Source organism: Schistocerca nitens, chromosome 1 (genome assembly GCF_023898315.1).
Source record: "Schistocerca nitens isolate TAMUIC-IGC-003100 chromosome 1, iqSchNite1.1, whole genome shotgun sequence".
Classification (NCBI taxonomy): Eukaryota; Metazoa; Arthropoda; class Insecta; order Orthoptera; family Acrididae; genus Schistocerca; species Schistocerca nitens.
In genome coordinates, this window is record NC_064614.1 from 232,644,759 (window position 1) to 232,668,094 (window position 23,336).

Below are 23,336 nucleotides of genomic sequence, written 5' to 3' on the forward strand. Positions count from 1 at the left end.
ATGATTATACGCTATCGTGTAACACAAATGCAAAAAGAAAAAGATAATAACATATTAAACTACCTTATCTTGTGACTCTACTTCATGTTTCTTATCTCTTTCAACTGGTTTGCAAAGTGTTGCTTTTGATTTGATGAGGATATGCCGATGCAATTTTTCCACAAAATTTAAGGATTTTCTCAGACCTTTTGTCTTCAACATGTCTTCAATGTATTTACGGTATGGATTTATTGGCGACGGTTTTTTGCTGTGTGTCGCAGGATACGATTTGTTAATTGAACTTGAATAATATTCCATTACATTTTCCTCCTCATCACACGAGTTTGTTGAACCATGAGATGATATATTTGAATTATTTGAATCTGATGGACTGCTAGTTTCGGCATCAAATTGAATCCTGTTTTTGTTCTTGGGGATCACCTTCCTTGGAGGTGATGTGGACCTGCAAAACACAGCCCAGACTAACAAGTGTATTTAATAAAATGAGCACTATATCTACTGGTTACTAAAGATTACCATAGTAAAAAGTTCTGTGAATATTAAAACCTTCTAGCATAAAAATTTGAAGTCAAAATAATAAAAACAACACTAAATAATAACAAAAAACAATAATAATAATCAGAATTACCTAGTATTTTGCTCTTGTGAGGTGCTGGGCTCTTCACTTGCAGATGTGTCAGTAGCTATGCCTGATGTATTATCATCTTCACCAACATGAGGCCAGTTTATGCCTTTGGACTCTAATCGTAACAACAGTTTGCCCAGAATTATTAATACTAGACGCTGATGTTTAGTCATGTTGTACCAAAGACACATGGCCTGCAAAAAGAAAAAAAGTAATATAAATGCATGGGGAAAATATCATCAACTATCAGGCTACATTCTATCGAGAGAAATCATTAACCACTAGAAGTAGTTTCAGTAGTAGTTGTTGTAATGTGCTTCCTGTTTGTTTTAGAAAACTCAGTGGTGTTATTAATGCCAACCCAATAAGAACTGCTTGTCGAAGTATTTAAAAAAAAAAAAATAGTAAAGTAAAAAGGATAAAGTTAAACACTGATGAAACATGAAAATTAAAAGTTACATATATGTCAAAGTCCTACTGATCAGGCGGTTATGATGCAATGCATTTGTTGTCAACAGCATAATTAGTAATTCTTTCTTTAATAAAGTGATCAAATTTCCAGTCAAACCATTTAATGGCTTCTGATCAGCATACAGACCACAGTTGTTAAAATGTGATGCGCTGTTACAGTTGACAAACCTTCATCACACTCTGATGATTCTTTCTGATAAAGAGTGAAGCACTAGCTGTAAAAGCAGTACCCTATGTATAAGCAAGTTAGTACTTCATTATTTTGACTAATTGGCTGAAAAGGTGTATACAGTGGTTGGTTGTCAGTTCAAATAAAGCAAAGATTGTTTTCATTATTTTTCAAGAGGAATTGACTGCTGGCGCTGATATATTGTCCTTAAAATATGAGGTCAAGTTGCTGAAGTTTCCTTGTTTGTCCACTACCTTACAAAACTTCATTCTCCTCAACAAAGTGGTTCGACAAAGCATTGCCAATACCATAGCAGAAGTACAAATTCCAAAGTAAAGAATGAATACGAATAGGCAGACATCACCATAAGCCCCTTTCATGAAATAGATGAAGTGTGTTGTATTTTCATCGAGCATCATATGCTTTCTCAAAGTCATAAAACAAACAGAAATCTTATACCTCACATGGTACTGATGTATGAATGGTGTAAATGTTTCGTCAACAGCAGCTGTTCAGTTCGTTTGTGCCACAATCAATAGTTAAGTTAATGATTACTTCTTTCCCAAGGTAAGTCAACAATTTAGTTTATCTCGATAAGCTGAAAAACATTTTAATTCACAGACTGATGGGAATGATCAAGAATGCTATATACACACACACATCCATCAAGACAGCATACTGCAGCAGTAACTTTAAAAGGTCTGTTATTTCCTTTCTGGGCAATTCCCCAGTCAGTGGAAATGTCACACTGAGCCCACTAAATGGTTACCTCGTTCACCAGCTGACACCTTTTTATTTTACTTCAAGAGATTCAGTAAATAAAAAGATTTCACACCTCCCTTACTGCCTACAATCACTGTATCCAAAACAAGAACAAGAATTACAGTTCAGGGCATTAAGCCCAATACCCAACAACCAGTTTAATAAGAAACCAAATTTAGATGGACTATATCAAAAATGGAAGTTGCTACTCACCATAGAGCGGAGATGCTGAGCCGCGATATGCACAATAAAAAAATTCACACAATCATAGCTTTTGGCCATTAAGGCCTCTGTCAGCAGTAGACACACACACACATGCACGCACGTGCACGCAAGCACGCGCGCGCCCCTGCGTGCGCACGCGTAGCGCACGCGTGTGCTCACGCGCGCGCGCCCCCCTGCGTGCGCGCGTGTGTGCAACTTGCACACACATCTGCAGTCTCAGACAGCTGAAACTGCACTGCGAGCAGCAGCACCAGCACATGATGGGAGTGGCGACTGGGTGGGGGTAAGGAGGAGACTGGGGCAGGGAGGGGGAGGGATAGTATGGTGGGAGTGGCAGACAGTTAAGTGTTGCAGTTTAGACGGAGGGTAGGAGAAAAGGTGCGGAGGGGGGAGGGGGTAAGTAGCGAAAAGGAGAGAAACAAAAATAAAAATAAAAGAAATTAAAAGACTGGGTGTGGAGGTGAAATGACGGCTGTGTAGTGCTGGAATGGGAACAGGGAGGGGGCTGGACAGGTGAGGACAGTGACTAACAAAGGTTGAGGCCAGGAGGGTTACGGGAACATAGGATGTATTGCAGGGAAAGTTCCCACCTGCGCAATTCAGAAAAGCTGGTGTTGGTGAGAAGGATCCATATGGCACAGGCTGTGAAGCAGTCATTGAGATGAGGGGATCATGTTCGGCAGCGTGTTCACCTACAGGGTGGTCCACTTGTTTTTTGGCCACAGTTTGTCGGTGGCCGTTCATGCGGGCAGACAGCTTGTTGGTTGTCATGCCTACATGCCTACATGCCTACATAGAATGCAGCACAGTGGTTGCAGATTAGCTTGTAGATCACATGACTGGTTTCACAGGTAGCACTGCCTTTGATGTGATAGGTAATGTTAGTGACCGGACTGAAGTAGGTGGTGGTAGGTGGATGTATGGGACAGGTCTCACATCTAGGTCTATTATAGGGGTATGAGCCACGAGGTAAGGGATTGGGAGCAAGGGTTGTGTAAGGATGGACAAGTATATTGTGTAGGTTCGGTGGACGGCGGAATACCACGGCAGGAGGGGTGGGAAGAATAGTGGGTAGGACATTTCTCATTTCAGGGCACAATGAGAGGTAATCGAAAGCCTGGCAGAGAATGTAATTCAGTTGCTCCAGTCACAGATGGTACTGAGTTACAAGGGGAATGCCCCTCTGTGGTCAGACTGGGGGATTTTGGGAGGTGGTGGGAGACTGGAAAGATAAGGCACGGGAGATTTGTTTTTCTACAAGGATGGGAGAATAATTATGGTCAGTGAAGGCTTCAGCGAGACCCTTGGTATATTTAGAGAGGGACTGCTCGTCACTGCAGATGCGATGACCACAGGTGGCTAGGCTGTACGGAAGGGACTTCTTGGTATGAAATGGGTGGTAGCTGTCGAAGTGGAGGTATTGCTAGTGGTTAGTAGGTTTGATATGGACGGAGGTACTGATGCAGCCATGTCTGAAGCAGAGGTCAACATCTAGGAAGGTGGCTTGTTGGATTGAGTAGGACCAGGTGAAGCAAATGGGGGAGAAGTTGTTGAGGTTCTGGAGGAATGTGAATAAGGTGTTGTCACCTTCAATCCAGACAGCAAAGATGTCATCAATGAATCTGAACCAGGTGAGGGGTTTAGGATTCTGGGTTTTTAGGAATGATTCCTCTAGGGGGCCCATGAATAGGTTAGCACAGCATGGTGCCATGCGGGTGTCCATAGCTGTACCGCAGATTTGTGGTAATGCCTTCAAAGGAGAAGTAATTGTGGATAAGGATATAGTTGGTCATGGAGACTAGGAAGGAGGTTGTTGGTTTGGAATCCATAGGGCGTCTGGAAAGGTAGTGTTCGATAGTAGTAAGGCCATGGGCATTAGGAATGTTAGTGTACAGGGAGGTGGCATCAATAGTGATGAGCAGGGCACTTTGTGGTAAAGGGAGAGGAACTGTGGAGAGTCGATCGAGAAAATGGTTGGTATCTTTTATATAGGAGGATAGGTTCCGGGTAATAGGTTGAAGGTGTTGGTCTACGAGAGCAGACATTCTCTCAGTCGGGGTACAGTAATCGGCCACAATGGGGCATCCTGGGTGGTTGGGTTTATGGACTTTAGGAAGCATGTAGAAGGTGGGAGTGTGGGGAGTGGTAGAGGTAAGTAGAGATATGGACCCTGGGGAGAGGTTCGAGGATGGGCCTAAGGATTTGAGTAGTAACTGCAGATCCTGCTGGATTGCTGAAATGGGATCACTGTGGCATGGTTTGTAGATGGAAGTATCTGACAGCTGATGGAGTTCTTCTGCCACGTAATCCTTGCAGTTCAAAACTACTGTGGTGGAGCCATTGTCTGCAGGTAGGATTATAAGATCGGGATCAGTTTTTAGATGGTGGACTGTGGTTCTTTCTGCGGATGTAAGGTTAGTATGCATGTTGAGGGATTTGGGGAATGATGGTGAGGCAAGGTTCGAGGATAAGAAATTCTGGAAAGTTAACAGGGGGTGGTTTCTACATCTACATCTACATTTATACCCTGCAAGCCACCCAACGGTGTGTGGCGGAGGGCACTTAACGTGCCACTGTCATTACCTCCCTTTCCTGTTCCAGTCGCGTATGGTTCGCGGGAAGAACGACTGTCCGAAAGCCTCCGTGTGCGCTCTAATCTCTCTAATTTTACATTCGTGATCTCCTCGGGAGGTATAAGTAGGGGGAAGCAATATATTCGATACCTCATCCAGAAACGCACCCTCTCGAAACCTGGTGAGCAAGCTACACCGCGATGCAGAGCGCCTCTCTTGCAGAGTCTGCCACTTGAGTTTATTAAACATCTCCGTAACGATATCACGGTTACGAAATAACCCTGTGACGAAACACGTCGCTCTTCTTTGGATCTTCTCTATCTCCTCCGTCAACCCGATCTGGTACGGATCCCACACTGATGAGCAATACTCAAGTATAGGTCGAAGAGTGTTTTGTAAGCCACCTCCTTTGTTGATGGACTACATTTTCTAAGCACTCTCCCAATGAATCTCAACCTGGTACCCGCCTTACCAACAATTAATTTTATATGATCATTCCACTTCAAATCGTTCCGCACGCATACTCCCAGATATTTTACAGAAGTAACTGCTACCAGTGTTTGTTCCGCTATCATATAATCATACAATAAAGGATCCTTCTTTCTATGTATTCGCAATACATTACATTTGTCTATGTTAAAGGACAGTTGCCACTCCCTGCACCAAGTGCCTATCCGCTGCAGATCTTCCTGCATTTCGCTACAATTTTCTAATGCTGCAACTTCTCTGTATACTACAGCATCATCCGCGAAAAGCCGCATGTACCTTCCGACACTATCTACTAGGTCATTTACATATATTTTGAAAAGCAATGGTCCCACAACACTCGCCTGTGGCAAGCCAGAGGTTAATTTAACGTATGAAGACGTCTCTCCATTGAGAACAAAATGCTGTGTTCTGTTTGCTAAAAACTCTTCAATCCAGCCACACAGCTGGTCTGATACTCCGTAGGCTCTTACTTTGTTTATCAGGCGACAGTGCGGAACTGTATCGAACGCCTTCCGGAACTCAAGAAAAATAGCATCTACCTGGGAGCCTGTATCTAATATTTTCTGGGTCTCATGAACAAATAAAGCGAGTTGGGTCTCACACGATCGCTGTTTCCGGAATCCATGTTGATTCCTACAGAGTAGATTCTGGGATTCCAGAAACGACATGATACACGATCAAAAAACATGTTCTAAAATTCTACAACAGATCGACGTCAGAGATATAGGTCTATAGTTTTGCGCATCTGCTCGATGACCCTTCTTGAAGACTGGGACTACCTGTGCTCTTTTCCAATCATTTGGAACCTTCCGTTCCTCTAGAGACTTGTGGTACACGGCTGTTAGAAGGGGGGCAAGTTCTTTCGCGTACTCTATGTAGAATCAAATTGGTATCCCATCAGGTCCAGTGGACTTTCCTCTGTTGAGTGATTCCAGTTGCTTTTCTATTCCTTGGACACTTATTTCGATGTCAGTCATTTTTTCGTTTGTGCGAGGATTTAGAGAAGGAACTGCAGTGCGGTCTTCCTCTGTGAAACAGCTTTGGAAAAAGGTGTTTAGTATTTCAGCTTTACGCGTGTCATCCTCTGTTTCAATGCCATCATCATTCCGGAGTGTCTGGATATGCTGTTTCGAGCCACTTACTGATTTAACGTAAGACCAGAACTTCCTAGGATTTTCTGTCAAGTCGGTACATAGAATTTTACTTTCGAATTTACTGAACGCTTCACACATAGCCCTCCTTACGCTAACTTTGACATCGTTTAGCTTCTGTTTGTCTGAGAGGTTTTGGCTGCGTTTAAACTTGGAGTGAAGCTCTCTTTGCTTTCGCAGTAGTTTCCTAACTTTGTTGTTGTACCACGGTGGGTTTTTCCTGTCCCCCACAGTTTTACTCGGCACGTACCTGTCTAAAACGCATTTTACGATTGCCTTGAACTTTTTCCATAAACACTCAACATTGTCAGTGTCAGAACAGAAATTTTCGTTTTGATCTGTTAGGTAGTCTGAAATCTGCCTTCTATTACTCTTGCTAAACAGATAAACCTTCCTCCCTTTTTTTGTATTCCTATTAACTTCCATATTCAGGGATGCTGCAACGACCTTATGATCACTGATTCCCTGTTTTGCACATACAGAGTCGAAAAGTTCGGGTCTGTTTGTTATCAGTAGGTCCAAGATGTTATCTCCACGAGTCGGTTCTCTGTTTAATTGCTCGAGGTAATTTTCGGATAGTGCACTCAGTATAATGTCACTTGATGCTCTGTCCCTACCACCCGTCCTAAACATCTGAGTGTCCCAGTCTATATCTGGTAAATTGAAATCTCCACCTAAGACTATAACATGCTGAGAAAATTTATGTGAAATGTATTCCAAATTTTCTCTCAGTTGTTCTGCCACTAATGCTGCTGAGTCGGGAGGTCGGTAAAAGGAGCCAATTATTAACCTAGCTCGGTTGTTGAGTGTAACCTCCACCCATAATAATTCACAGGAACTATCCACTTCTACTTCACTACAGGATAAACTACTACTAACAGCGACGAACACTCCACCACCGGTTGCATGCAATCTATCCTTTCTAAACACTGTCTGTACCTTTGTAAAAATTTCGGCAGAATTTATCTCTGGCTTCAGCCAGCTTTCTGTACCTATAGCGATTTCAGCTTCGGTGCTTTCTATCAGCGCTTGAAGTTCTGGTACTTTACCAACGCAGCTTCGACAGTTGACAATTACAATACCGATTGCTGCTTGATCGCCGCATGTCCTGACTTTGCCCCGCACCCGTTGAGGCTGTTGCCCTTTCTGTACTTGCCCAAGGCCATCTAACCTAAAAAACCGCCCAGCCCACAGTTGGATGGAGGAGTGAACTGAGTTAGGCAAGGTTCAATGTTGGCCTTTGGTTGAGTCTGATTGGATGGGTTGGTGGCAAAAAAGTGTTTCCACTGTAGGGACTGGGAGAAGGTCTTTAACTAGTCCTGCATGGTTGAATTTGAGAGCGGGGCAAAAGGTGAGGCCTTTGGAAAGGACTGATATTTCTGTGGGACTAAGGCTTCCGGAGTAAAGGTTCATGACTGTGTTGCGGGTCTGTTTAGGATTTGAGTTGTGTGTAGTGGTGGGAGGGAGTTTCGGAGGGTGGGGTAAGTGTAGTAGGTCTGCGAGACAAGGTTTGTCAGCTATGAGGGGGTGTGGGGGAGGTTTAGAGGTTGTTGTAGAAGTGGTGGACAGTGGTACTCCAAGGCGGGAGTAGGAAGTGAGCAGGATGGAGAGCTTTTTGTGGTGGCGCTGTGCATGTTGCTCAAGTTCCTGCATGACAGCAACAATGCAGGAACAGTATGTGGGACTGGGATCTGGCTAGAGATAAGGAAACTTTTCTGTATTGACACAGATGGAAGGAGCAAGGACTCATGGTGGTGCAAAAATGCGAAAAAATACGTAATAAAGTAGAATTACATCCGAAAAATTACGCAAAAATACACCCAAATACGTGTGAAAAGTACGAAACAGATGCACAGGGGGAAAAAAGGAGATGAAATCTGAGGAAGACGACGATAGTGGAAGGCGAAAACACACTAAAATTGGCGAGAAGTCACAAAGGTCAAAGTAGAGAACAACTAATCATTAATAAATATAAGTATATTACTGTGGTTAGCAGTAATATACTTACTTCGTTAGCCACTGTCCTCACCCATCCAGCCCCCTCCCTGTTCCCATTCCAGTACTACACAGCCATCATTTCACCGCCACACCCAGTCTTTTAGATGGACTATATGCAGATATGAATGGAAGTCAAAGAAAATTTTAACACATGTAAGATAAGAACTTGATGAAATTTGCTAAAGAATAGTATCAAAATCAGCTTTGTGACTCTTAATAAGAAATTTAGTTTTTTTTTTATATAAAGTATAATGTTTAATGGAATATTTGATGAAAGACAAAAATTTTACTACTCGCCCTGATGAACACAACTATCTACAGTCTCACAAACAACATTGACGATTGGTTTTTTTAGTGTTGCACGGGTGCTCCTGTATTCAATGTATTGCATTCCATCCTATTCCACCAACGCACCCAGTCCTTTTACTTCTCTCCTTTTTCCACTACTTCTCCTCTCCCCCTCCATCCATCTAACCACCCAACTGCACTTAGTTGCCCTACCCTCTCTCCACCTCATCCCTGCAAAATACCCAGCAGCACTTCACTGTCCACCACCCCTACCCTGCTATTCCTCTGTCTCCCTGCCCCAGCATCCACATTACCCCCACCATGTTGCCTCTTGTAAAAGAATTATATTAAAAAAATTTTATGGATATATAAACACTAGTTCAACTACCAGAGTTTAATGCGTAAAGCATTTGCTGAACAAAAGAAGCTTTACGCTCTTCGTTTATTATTTTTAGAATAAGTTACGTTTCGCTGTCATCCTGTCCTAGTGTTAAGAAGTGTTATGCCATTTCTTACTGATAACATTGGGTTAAATAATGAAAGTGATTCTGAAGCAGAGTGATTTCGTATTTTGTGATACCATGAGCCCCAGCTCCTGAAATTCTGGAAAATTGTTACTGTTATTTTAATTTTATGCAGAGAATTTAGATGGAGGCGATGATCTTCACGGCGACGCTGCTCAACAATAGAGGTACGTGAATGTGTTCATCTTTTTCCTTTCGTGGCCGCTACCGTCAATTTCAATATATTTGCCGCGACATTCAGAACCTGCAGTCTTTCTTTTCATTTAATTTCGAAGTCCACGCATTTACGTTCTAAGATGAACAAATGCATTTCACTGTAATTCTTTTTATCCAGGCCACGGGGGATGATTACACTCAAAATGTACCTGCCTCTATCCCGTTCGTTATGTTCGCATACATTTGAGTGTGTACAAGTGTAATTATATTTCCTACACAGTATATGCTTTTTATTTATTTATTTATTTATTTATTATTTATTTTTTCACCACTCATTCACGAATGTACGTGTCCTCTTATTTGATGTAGTCAGTCAGCTGTATTCTTTAATAACATTATTTGTAATATTCAGTGGCTTAGTTTCCACAATTGATCTTTGCCTGTGTCGAAACAGCGCTTCATGCGAAATATTTTTATGTGACATCCACAATAACTTTTACTTCAAAATTTCGACGACCGACTGAATAAAGATTTTTCTAACAACAACAATAGCAAAACATAATAATATAAGAGGACACGTTACACTCTCCATCATGCACTGCTGCTGCTGCTTATAGTCTGATTTCAGCTGCCAGAGACTGTGGTCAGTGTGTGTGTGTGTGTGTGTGTGTGTGTGTGTGTGTGTGTGTGTGTGGTCTATTTTTGACAAAGGTCTTGTTGGCCAAAGCCTTATTCTGTGAATATCTTTTTGTTGTGCCTATCTGCAAGTCAGCATCTCTGCTATATGGTGAGTAGCACCTATCCTTTTCCAAGGTGTGTGTTATATGAGAGAGAGAGAGAGAGAGAGAGAGAGAGAGAGAGAATAAGAGAAAAGGCAAGAATCTATGGAGAAGATAGTATAGTGTAATATACAGATTACCTAACCGACAAAAGCAAATTTGAAGATAGTCAACTTCCTTATTTTAAGATCATTTACAGGAAAAAGTTGAATGTATTGGACATCCCATCATTTCCAGTTACGTTATAATAGATTTTCTGAAATAGTGTCTGAAATCAAATTTTAAAAGAGGTGGAATGAAGACGACGATCATAAAAGAAGGTCAGTCTTGAAAGAAGAAGAATATGATCTAAAATATGGAAGTTGAATGTGTTTAAATTTGCTTTTGTCACTTAGGTATTTTGTATGTCATCACATCATACTATCTTCTCTCTAGCTTCCTGCCATTGGTTGCCTCATGTGCTATTCCTCTTTATTTAGATGTACCTGATAATGCTATTCTAACTTTGTGAAACTGGTAGTATTATTAAAGGATCATACAACTGTTGTTAGTATTTTCAAGAATGACCAGTTCAGTCCATAGATCCTTCCAGTGTTGCACATCAAATCATTCATTACATTTAATGCACTTACTTTAATGATCCTTGGCTGCAGTAGCCAGTAGAGCCTCACATCCTTAAAACTAAATGAAAATAAGAAATTGTTGAACATTGGGGTTTATTATCCTGTTGACATCAATGTCATAATAGATGGTGAAATTTATACATGGAAATATTATAGCACCTTTATCTCACAAGCTCAGAGGCCACAATTCCGATTGGTGTGTCATCATTACAAGGCTAAAGGAATAATGGCAAATCATCGAGTTCTTTGTTGTGGTGGCTACTCTATTTATAATAATGGCAAATAGAATGATGCTTAAGCACACCATCGTATCTTAAATAAATGTGAGATATTTTCCCAACTCAATAACTGAAAGATTGTAATGCAAGGAAAGTTTGCAGTAAGAGCTACAAACCTTATCTTGTATATTTACACTAAAACACTATCCAACATCATTTCAATTAGTTTTTCTATGTGAAGTCATTCTCAGATCACTCATATTTGATGTGTAGCTTCCTATACATGTTTCAAGTAATTCCAAAAATTCTTACCTCTCAGAATTCAAACTCTACCTTTTTTTGAGCCCAGTAAGTCAAGGCCACTGAAATTTTGCGACAAAAATGCAAAGGTTTTCATCATTTTTGAGGCGATGGCTTTTACTGAATAATCAAGCTACATCCCTGAGAGTTAGTACACCAGTTTAAATCAGGCTGTTGTAGATCAAGAGCCCATTCATAGACAACTAGTCACTGGAGTGCAGCTGAGCAAATGCTGGCAGACACGCAGCCGGGTCATAATCTACATTATAGTATTACCATGGTCAAATGTCCACATGCAGAGATGGCCAAGTGGCTAATGCACATGCATAACACATGCAGTAGCAGAACTTGGTGGGTACCCTATACCACCTGTGACTGCCTGCAGGTGAGCTGAGGGCACTTGCAGATGTCCGTACCCTATGTGGCAACATGTCATATTACAACTAATGAAGCTGAGATCATTTACGTATATCTGCCTGTGTCTGTATATGTGCGGATGGATGTGTGTGTGTGTGTGTGTGTGCGACTGTATACCTGTCCTTTTTTCTCCCTAAGGTAAATCTTTCCACTCCCGGGATTGGAATGACTCCTTACCCTCTCCCTTAAAACCCACATCCTTTCGTCTTCCCCTCTCCTTCCCTCTTTCCTGATGAAGCAACCTTGGGTTGCGAAAGCTTGAAATTTGTGTGCGTGTTTTTTATTGTGTCTATCTACCAGCGCTTTCCCATTTGGTAAGTAACAGCATCTTTATATATATTGGATTCAGTCGATGGGTTTCATCACTAATATCCAGAACAGAGTATGAGTATAGGAATTTTGTATATTACACGCCACCATTTCTTTTACACTTATGTTTTCAAAAGGCTTCAGAAATTGAACAGTAACATCACAAATTACAGTACACCTCACTTATAATTTATAATGGCAGTTCAAATATATCCATATACTTTAATATTGCTGCACTTACATAATTCAGCTTCATAATGTAAATGAGTGGCAGAGAGATTATAGAATAAGAAACAAACAAAAACCATCCCCTCTCTTTGGGATATCGTTATAGTGACTAAAAAAATCAAGGAAAGAAAAACAATACCTTGACTCTTCCTACAAATTCTGAGCTCTTGTACAGTGGGTACTGCGCTCCTACAGCCTTGCAGGATGGGTACAGTGACTCAGCAACTTCTAACCTATTCAGAAGTTCTTCGACTTCCTTCAGAGCTGCATTTTGGTTCTCTGTGCAGACTTTACAAAATACTGACAAACATCCAGTGCAGACTTGTACATCTGATTTGGGTTGTGATGTATTATCTGTCCCATCCGAGCTGACACCACTGTCACTAGCTTGCGTTGACATTTTATTGGGTAGCTTAGCTTTTTTTTGAAACCTGTAAAATTAGAAAATAATATTTCGTTACTACTACTATATCTACATCTATTAATGGGAGAAAAATTATTAATGGAGGATCCTGGAAAAGACACAAATTATGGAAGGAATAAAAGTCACCACTAAACTTATGGTTGTGGAAATGAAGTTGAAGTACACATATGAGTGAGAATAGGAGGGAGGGAGGGAGGGAGGGAGAGGGAGAGGGAGAGGGAGTGAGCGAGTGTGTGTGTGTGTGTGTGTGTGTGTGTGTGTGTGTGTGTAAAGCTCAGCAATGTTTCCAGTCTCGTTTATGTCCCTATCAGCCACTCAACTTGTTCCTTCATTTACAACAGAAAGTAGAAACGATGTTTTGACTGAATAATGAGAAAGGTTTATTAGCTGATTTTAAAATAAAAGTATTTTCCTAACTGCATACAAAAGTGAATAAAGTTTTATGAATCTGGCGTTCTTTAATACAGAGGAAAGAAAAGTGAGAAGAGTTTATAAAGAACCCCCCACAGTAGGATGTAATGAAAACACATAATAGACAAAAACTGGTAACAGAGTGCAACAGATATCATCTCACATTTTCTGTTCTGTAATCTCTTCTCAGAATTACTGTTGAATTTCAAGTTGGTACATAGTTCTTTCACGCATCTTTATTTGACATTAAGTAATTAAAATTCACTTTCTAATACTCGTGTCTGCCTTTAAAACTCAACCACAGAAATCACATGAGACTTTGTGGGAGCAAATAATATTAGGGACCTGATCATACACTGATGGAGAAAAATGGCAACATTCAACAAAAACTATTCTATGTTGTTGTTGCTGCGGTCTTCAGTCCAGAGACTGGTTTGATGTAGCTCTCCATGCTACTCTATCCTGTGCAAGCTTCTTCATCTCCCAGTACCTACTGCAACCTTCATCCTTCTGAATCTGTTTAGTGTATTCATCTCTTGGTCTCCCTCTACAATTTTTACCCTCTGTGCTATAGTAATGAAATTTTGGGAATACATTTGTATAGGTAAAAAATTTAAGTGATTAATATTGCAAGATCACAGGTTAATGTGAGTGCGAGATAAGCCATTGAAAATGTGAAATGCTGGTACATTAATAACCGGCGTAACTTCCAGAATGTCGAATGCAAGCATGCAAATGTGTATGCATTCTGTTGTACATGTGCCAGATGTCATATTATGGGACAGAGTTCCATGGCTATTACAATGGTCAGTCAATACAGAGATGATTCATGCTGGTTGTGGAAGGTGCTAGAGTTGCCTTCCAATGAAGTCTCATATGTGCTCTACTGGAGACAGATCTGGTGATCGAGCAGGCCAAGGTAATATTTGACACTCTGCAGAGAACATTGTCTTATGACAGCAGTATGTGGGAAAGCATTATCCTAATGAAAAACACTCCCGGGAATGCTGTTCATGTATGGCAGCACAACAGGTGGAATCACCCAGAATGATGTACAAATTTGCAGTCAGGGTGCGTGGGATAAACACAAGAGTGCTCCCGTTGTCATATGAAATTATATCCCATAACTCCAAGTGTAGGTCCAGTGAGTCTATCATGCAGACAGGTTGGTTGCAGGACCTAAAGGCCTCTTCCTAATCAACACAAGGCCATCACTGGCACTGAAGCAGAATCAACTTTCATCAGAAAATGCAACAGACATCCACCCTCACTTGACAGCACTGAAGTCACAAATGGCTATGGTTTGGGTCAACTGGTTTATAACAGTTCATTGAGTTACTGTGGAGTCAACTGTAGCTCAAACTGCTGCCACAGATACAGTAAAATGCACCAGAGCTATATGTCCAACACGATGATTTTTCCTTTCCGTAGTGTCGTCCGGAGCCTGGTCGTCTCGCAACCATACATTCACATGACCACTGTAGCAAGAAATCGCGTACAGTGGCTACATTCCTGCAAAGTCTTTCTGCATAATTGCAGAAGGAACATCCAGCTTCTTGTAGCCCTAGTATGTGACCTCATTCAAACTCTACAAGGTGCTGATAATGATGACTTTGTTGCTTAAAGAATTCTTGACTAACATATACTCACCACACGCAATCCCAAAGGTAACTAATGCCTATGAGCATTACAGAGTGTATTTAAAGCAAACCTAATTTGCATCATCGCAGTGGTGTTACTAGCACAACTCTTATCTGTATAGACACCATCTTTCAGTCAGTCATAGAAACAAGCCTACCTACTTTTGTTTGTATTGCACAACTCTTCTTGGCATCGTGTTTTTCTTCCCACCCCCCCCCCCCCCCGCCCCCTCCCAAAAAAAATAAAAATAATAGTAAAAAATAAAATTAAATAAATAAAATTCTTTGAGTGTATTTGCTCAATTCAAAAAAGCCTACAGGAAGAGGGGGGGGGGGGGGGGGAGACACATAGTAAAACCCCGAATGTAAGCATTGTGCAATAACTACTGAGTTTGACAGCAGTTGTTCCACAACGAAATTGACAAGTTCACAAATTTTCATGGTATGATGACTGTCATTTATCTGGTTGGACAGTTAGTTGCAGGTCATGACTGTCTAGACCACTGTGTGAGGCATACAACAAAGTTGAAATATGCTACGAGTGTTTTCAATAGTGGCTCTTCCTACATTTAGTCAGTCAAATACCATTATGGTTGGAAGGAGTTTGGGGAAGGACATTTCTCAATTCAGCAAATGATGTAATGTACTAAATAATTTGTTGAGCATTTTTATACTTTACCAAAATGTGCACAGTTTCTACTTTTCACACTGAAAAATGTACTGTACTTATATTTAAATATTTTATGATTTCACAGAATAACATTCATTACATAAAAATAAACAAAATTACCGGTAATTCATAATATCATCTAGCAACTGCTGAACACCTTCTCTTGCATGACAAAGATATTTATCTTGCTCTGTGGGTGTCCTGTCTGCATGCCAGGCCTGCAGTTCAAGCCATATAAGATCTTTCAACTCATTCTGCCATAAATGTTCTTCCTTGCTGAGCTGAAAAAGAGATTATTAAAATGTACACTTTAAATGAATTAGATTGCAAATAAATCAGAATAATTATGTAAGTTGTGTAGCATAAGGGCTAGTTCAAAGTTCCGTAACAACTTAATATTGGTAATCCAAGATTAAACGGTTTTAGCTAAAACAATGGCAAGTAGGCACATGAAGTTGTTCCTTGTTTAGAATCTACTTGAGCAGCTGCCCTGCTCACTTTTATACATTTTTCCAAAAAAACTAAGTCATTCATTTCCCTCTCATGATTGATTTTACATATCTATTCCAGGCTAGATCACTACCCACCAAATACGAAGTGGCAATGAGCAAGTTTGGAATGTAAAAAAAGGACAAGTGAACCAAGAAACATGTCCCTCTCCAGAGAGAGAGAGACAGACAGACAGACTCACACCCCTGCAGCATGACAGGGCATTAAGGAAAAACCAGAGTGAGTGACAGCTGGTAATTGTCCTTTTGTACATGATTGTTTGCTAATCAATGCCTCTTCTATTTTGAGGGTACTAGTCCTGGCGTTTCCACCAATATACAACTGTTTTGTAATGTTGCCTTAGATTTTTTAAATTAATGTGACTCTGGTGTGAGCTGCACCATCACTGTTCTAATTAAATCCTATTGGATACGTTCTTCCCTGGCTCATGTACATTAACCTCAGTTAATTCCCTTTTAAAACAATACTCCAAGTGGATTTTCCATCTGAGCCATTCCGCATTTCCTTAAGCTATTCAACAGTTGAACTATCCCATACACAATTGCACTTTCAGGAAAAACTTTTATGTGCTGTTCAAAATATATGCAATGTTGTTGACATACAAGGTGAACCAGAACACAATCAACAAACCCCTTCAGAGGTTGTTCACAGATACCTTCTCAATATTTTGGTATAAGAAACCCACAGTTTCTTGCAGTTCATTACAGAGGAATAATGTCATTAGGATTTATTCAGTTTGTTACCACAATCACCCTTGCTTCTGTGAAAATACCTTCACAACAGTGAAGACCTGTGTTATGCAATCACCAAAATGTACAACACACAACACAGGGTAATGAAGAACCAGCAGACGAAAAACATACACTTTTATCACAGTGTGATGAAACAGTTATGTCAATGTACTATACAGCACATAAACACAGAACTGTTCCCTCGCAGATATTGTTGAAAATTTTGACCATCATGATCGTGACAGAGTACGGTGATATTACACACTCAAGAACTGCAGGAATTTGGTGTACAGCTGCGATACTCCTAGCAACCATGTCTGTGCGAGTATTGATCATAGCATAGTAAACTAGGCTCTCCACATGCCGCAGGAGGAGGAGACCTACAGTGTCTGGTTTGGTGACTGAACTTGGCCGTGGAACAGGACCACCATGACCAATCCATTGTTGAACAAACTGCAAGCGAATGGAAATAAGACACACAGTGCCTATTGTTGATATTTGCACTGTAGTGCACTATTTCCAGTACACTAGAGATACAAATCTAACTGGAACAAGAAACCAAACGAAATGCATAATTCTGTCATGAGCCACTGAGACCATGAGTCATTAAAGCAAAACACTCAGAATGTACCATGGACCTTACCATTGGTGGGGAGGCTTGTGTGCCTCAGCGATACAGATAGCCGTACAGTAAGTGCAACCACAACCGAGGGGTATCTGTTGAGAGGCCAGACAAACGTATGGTTCCTGAAGAGGGGCAGCAGCCTTTTCAGTAGTTGCAGGGGCAACAGTCTGGAGGACTGACTGATCTGGCCTTGTAACACTAACCAAAACGGCCTTTCTGCGCTGGTACTGCGAACTGCTGAAAGCAAGGGGGAAACTACAGCCGTAATTTTTCCCGAGGGCATGCAGCTTTACTGTATGGTTAAACGATGATGACGTCCTCTTGGGTAAAATATTCCGGGGGTAAAATAGTCCCCCATTCGGATCTCCGGGTGGGGACTACTCAGGGGGACATCGTTATCAGGAGAAAGAAAACTGGCGTTCTACGGATCGGAGCATGGAATGTCAGATCCCTAAATCGGGCTGGTAGGTTAGAAAATTTAAAAAGGGAAATGGATAGATTAAAGTTAGATACAGTGGGAATTAGTGAAGTTCGGTGGCAGGAGGAATAAGACTTCTGGTCAGGTGAATACAGGGTTATAAATACAAAATCAAATAGGGGTAATGCAGGAATGAATAAAAACAAAATAGGGGTGCAGATAAGCTACTACAAACAGCATAGTGAACGCATTATTGTGGCCAAGCCTACCACAGTTGTACAAGTTTATATTCCAACTAGATCTGCAGATGACGAAGAGATTGATGAAATGTATGATGAGATAAAAGAAATTATTCAGATAGTGAAGGGAGACGAAAATTTACTAGTCATGGGTGACTGGAATTCGGTAGCAGGAAAAGGAAGAGAAGGAAACGTAGTAGGTGAATATGGAATGGGGGTAAGAAATGAAAGAGGAAGCCGCCTGGTAGAATTTTGCACAGAGCATAACTTAATCAAAGCTAACACTTCGTTCAAGAATCATAAAAGAAGGTTGTATACATGGAAGAGGACTGGAGATACTCAAAGGTTTCAGATAAACTATATAATGGTAAGACAGAGATTTAAGAACCAGGTTTTATATTGTAAGACATTTCCAGGGGCAGATGTGGACTGTGGCCACAATCTATTGGATATGAATTGTAGATTAAAACTGAAGAAACTGCAAAAAGGTGGGAATTTAAGGAGATGAGACCTGGATAAACTGACTAAACCAGAGGTTGTACGGAGTTTCAGGGAGAGCTTAAGGGAACAATTGACAAGAATGGGGGAAAGAAATACAGTGGAAGAAGAATGGTAGCTTTGAGGGATGATGTTCAGTCCCAATGGGGCACTGTTAAGTGGGGCGTTCCCCAAGGGTCGGTGCTGGGGCCACTGCTGTTTCTTATTTATATAAATGATATGCCTTCTAGTATTACAGGTGATTCAAAAATATTTCTGTTTGCTGATGACACCAGCTTGGTAGTGAAGGATCTTGTGTGTAATATTGAAACAGTATCAAATAATGTAGTTCATGAAATAAGTACGTGGCTTGTGGAAAACAATTTGATGCTAAATCACAGTAAGACTCAGTTTTTACAGTTTCTAACTCACAATTCAACAAGAACCGATATTTTGATCAGACAGAATGGGCATATTATAAGCGAGACGGAACAGTTCAAGTTCCTAGGCGTTCAGATAGATAGTAAGCTGTTGTGGAAAGCCCATGTCCAGGATCTTGTTCAGAAACTAAATGCTGCTTTATTTACCATTAGAACAGTATCTGAAATAAGTGACACTTCAACACGAAAAGTAGTCTACTTCGCATATTTTCATACACTTATGTCGTATGGTATTATTTTTTGGGGTAATTCTTCTGATTCAAAAAGGGTATTTTTGGCTCAAAAACGGGCTGTTCGAGCTATATGTGGTGTAAGTTCAAGAACCTCTTGTCAAGCCCTATTCAATAGTCTGGGAATTCTGACATTGCCCTCACAGTATATATTTTCATTAATGTCGTTTGTTGTTAGCAATATTAGCCTATTCCCAAGAGTTAGCAGCTTTCACTCAGTTAATACTAGACAGAAATCCGATCTGCATGTGGAATGCACTTCCTTGACTCTTGTGCAGAAAGGAGTGCAGCATTCTGCTGCATCCATTTTCAATAAGCTACCACAAGAACTCAAAAATCTTAGCAGTAGCCCAAACTCTTTTAAGTCTAAACTGAAAAGTTTCCTCATGGATCACTCCTTCTATTCTGTCGAGGAACTCGTGGAAGAGCTAAAAAATTAAGCAAATTCCAGTGTTACATTGTTGATTTTCTTTATTTAAACTTACGACTTGTCACCTGAATATGTTTTTTTATATTTCATTTTATCTGTTTCTAATATCGTGTTATAATTTCATGTATTGACTCGTTCCATGACCATGGAGACTTCTCCTTAATTTGGTCCCATGGAACAATAAATAAATAAATAAATAAATAAAAAGGCAGCAGAGGATCAAGTAGGTAAAAAGACGAGGGCTAGTAGAAATCCTTGGGTGACAGAAGAAATATTGAATTTAATTGACGAAAGGAGAAAATATAAAAATATAAAAAAGGAATCCAAACATCTCAAAAATGAGATCGACAGGAAGTGCAAAATGGCTAATCAGGCATGGCTAGAGCACAAATGTAAGGGTGTAGAGGCTTATCTCACTAGGGGTAAGATATTAAAAATACCTTTGGAGAAAAGAGAACCACTTGCATGAATATCAAGAGCTCAGATGGAAACCCAGTTCTAAGCAAAGAAGAGAAAGCAGAAAGGTGGAAGGAGTATATAGAGGGCCTATACAAGGGCGATGCACTTGAGGGCAATGTTATAGAAATGGAAGAGGATGTAGATGAAGATGAAATGGGAGATATGATACTGCGTGAAGAATTTGATAGAGCATTGAAAGACCTAAGTCGAAACAAGGCCCCGGGAGTATACAACATTCCATTAGAACTACTGACAGCCTTGGGAGAGCCAGTCCTGACAAAACTCTACCATCTGGTGAGCAAAATGTATGAGACAGGCGAAATACCCCCAGACTTCAAGAAGAATATAATAATTCCAATCCCAAAGAAAGCAGGTGTTGACAGATGCGAAAATTACTGAACTAACAGTTTAATAAGTCACGGCTGCAAAATACTAACGCGAATTCTTTACAGACAAATGGGAAAACTGGTAGAAGCCGACCTCAGCGAAGATCAGTTTGGATTCCATAGAAAAATGGGAACATGTGAGACAATACCGACCCTATGACTTATTTTAGAAGCTAGATTAAGAAAAGGCAAATCTACGTTTCTAGCATTTGTAGACTTAGAGAAAGCTTTTGACAATGTTGACTGGAATACTATCTTTCAGATTCTGAAGGTGGCAGGGGTAAAATACAGGGAGCAAAAGGCTATTTACAATTTGTACAGAAACCAGATGGCAGCTATAAGAGTCGAGGGACATGAAAGGGAAGCAGTGGTTGGGAAGGGAGTGAGACATGGTTGTAGCCTCTCCCCGATGTTGATCAATCTGTATATTGAGCAAGCAGTAAAGGGGAAAAAAAATATTGGAGTAGGTATTAAAATCCATGGAGAAGAAATAAAAACTTTGAGGTTCGCCGATGACATTGTAATTCTGTCAGAGACAGCAAAGGACTTGGAAGAGCAGTTGAACGGAATGGACAGTGTCTTGAAAGGAGGATATAAGATGAACATCAACAAAAGCAAAACGAGGATAATGGAATGTAGTCGAATTAAGTCGGGTGATGCTGAGGGAATTAGATTAGGAAATGAGACACTTAAAGTAGTAAAGGAGTTTTGCTATTTGGGGAGCAAAATAACTGACGATGGTCGAAGTAGAGAGGATTTACAATGTAGACTGGCAATGGCCAGGAAAACGTTTCTGAAGAAGAGAAATTTGTTAACATCGAGTATAGATTTAAATGTCAGGAAGTCGTTTCTGAAAGTATTTGTATGGAGTGTAGCCATGTATGGAAGTGAAACGTGGACGATAAATAGTTTAGACAAGAAGAGAATAGAAGCTTTCGAAATGTGGTGCTACAGAAGAATGCTGAAGATTAGATGGGTAGATCACATAACTAATGAGGAAGTATTGAATAGGATTGGGGAGAAGAGAAGTTGGTGGCCCAACTTGACCAGAAGAAGGGACCGGTTGGTCGGACATGTTCTGAGGCATCAAGGGACCACCACTTTAGTATAGGAGGGCAGTGTGGAGGGTAAAAATCGTAGAGGGAGACCAAGAGATGAATATACTAAGCAGATTCAGAAGGTTGTAGGCTGCAGTACGTACTGGGAGATGAAGAAGCTTGCACAGGATAGAGCAGCATGGAGAGCTGCATCAAACCAGTCTCAGGACTGAAGAGCACAACAACAACAACAGAGAAGTCTTGGCTGCACAATCATCTATTTGTCATCACTTCATACACTTCACTACCATCAGAATGCGTTATACAAAAAATCAACAAAGTAGTTAAATGAAAATTGAAAAATCAATAATAAAAGTTAATGTATGAGGGTATTTCGGAAAGTAAAGATACGCCATACGCCAGAGGAACAGAAGAGTTTTGGCGAGCAATTTGGCACCACTGGTGTTAACCTTGAACCGTTAGGTTTCTCCTCGCGGTCGTTCGGCAGTTGAACGTTGGTTCTGGTTGGAGTAGGTCGTGTTTAAAATGGCTGCGCCAATTCAGAATCCCGCCAAATGCGAAGTGCGCTCCATCATACGTTTTCTTCATGCAAAAGGTCAGCGACCAGCGGATATTCACAAAGAAATTGTTTGTGTTTATGGGAACATTATGAATCGACAAAATGTAACGAAATGGTGTCGTCATTTCTCTGAAGGTAGAACCGATGTTCATGACAAACAAAGAACAGGTCGGCCATCTGTGATCTCTGATGCCCTTCTTCGAAGAACGGAGGAAGCAATTCGTGTGAATAGACATCTCACACTGAAAGAATTGCATCAGATCATACCGGACGTGTCAATGACAACTCTTTATGATGTTGTGACTGTCGAGTTAGGGTACAGGAAATTGTGCGTGCGCTGGGCTCTAGAACTGTTAACGGAAGAACACAAAAAGAAAAGGATGGGCTTTGCACACGGCTTCCTCACACGCTATGCTGAAGCAGGTGATGAGTTCCTTGATTACATTGTGACAGGTGACGAGACATGGGTTTATCACCATACACCTGAATCCCAGCAACAATGAATGCAATGGCGCCATTCGAATTCACCAAGAGTCAAGAAATGCAAAACATCGATTTCAGCTAAGAAAATCATGGCTTCTGTTTTTTGGGACAGACAAGGCATTCTTCTGGTGGAATTTATGCCTCTTGGAACGACAATTAATGCTGCTGCATATTGCCAGACTTTGAAACGTCTTCGAAGGGCAATTCAAAACAAACGCAGGGGAATGCTGACAAGTGGAGTCTGCTTGCTTCATGACAACGCTCGGCCTCACACAGTGCTCATAACCAAAGCACTACTCAAACAATTCAAATCAGACATATTGGACCATCCGCCATACAGCGCGGACCTTGCACCCACCGACTTCCACGACTTCCATTACCTGAAGTCACATCTTGGTGGAAAATCATTCCACGACGATGAAGAGATCAGAAATGAAGTTGAAATGTGGTTCCGACAACAGGCAGCAACCTTCTATGACTGTGGGATACAAAAGCTTGTGCACTGACTTAACAAATGTTTGGATTACAGGGGTGATTATGTCGAAAAATAACAAATAATCCAGTTAATAAGATGTAACTGACGTTTTCTAAATAAATGTTCTATTTAAGGACTGCGAGCCATTGTATCTTTACTTTTCAAAATGCCCTCGTATATGACCGCAGGAACTCACATCAACTTTAAGAAATTAAAACATCAAAAATTCCAGCTTTCATGGTCATTCCACAAAGAGTACAATAAATAATTTGATATTCCAGCCTGCATGGAATGAAGAAGTGCTATATGGGATTAGTGAGGTGCGAGAACCAGAAGGAAAGCCACAAGATGACAGTAACATGACAT

At 40.8% G+C, this 23,336-nt stretch overlaps 1 protein-coding gene across 2 annotated transcripts in view; it reads right to left on the minus strand.

The window, feature by feature from the left end:
• The window catches only part of LOC126246235 (mitogen-activated protein kinase kinase kinase 4), a 217,245-nt gene that overhangs the window by 155,821 nt on the left and 38,088 nt on the right, over positions 1-23,336 (minus strand). For both annotated transcript variants that reach the window (XM_049948380.1, XM_049948379.1), the window contains exons 6-9: positions 15,571-15,731; positions 12,445-12,736; positions 629-819; positions 64-442 (exon numbers count right to left, since the gene is read on the minus strand). In XM_049948380.1, the coding sequence (XP_049804337.1) occupies positions 64-442; positions 629-819; positions 12,445-12,736; positions 15,571-15,731 (1,023 nt within the window). The remainder of the gene's footprint in view (positions 1-63; positions 443-628; positions 820-12,444; positions 12,737-15,570; positions 15,732-23,336) is intronic.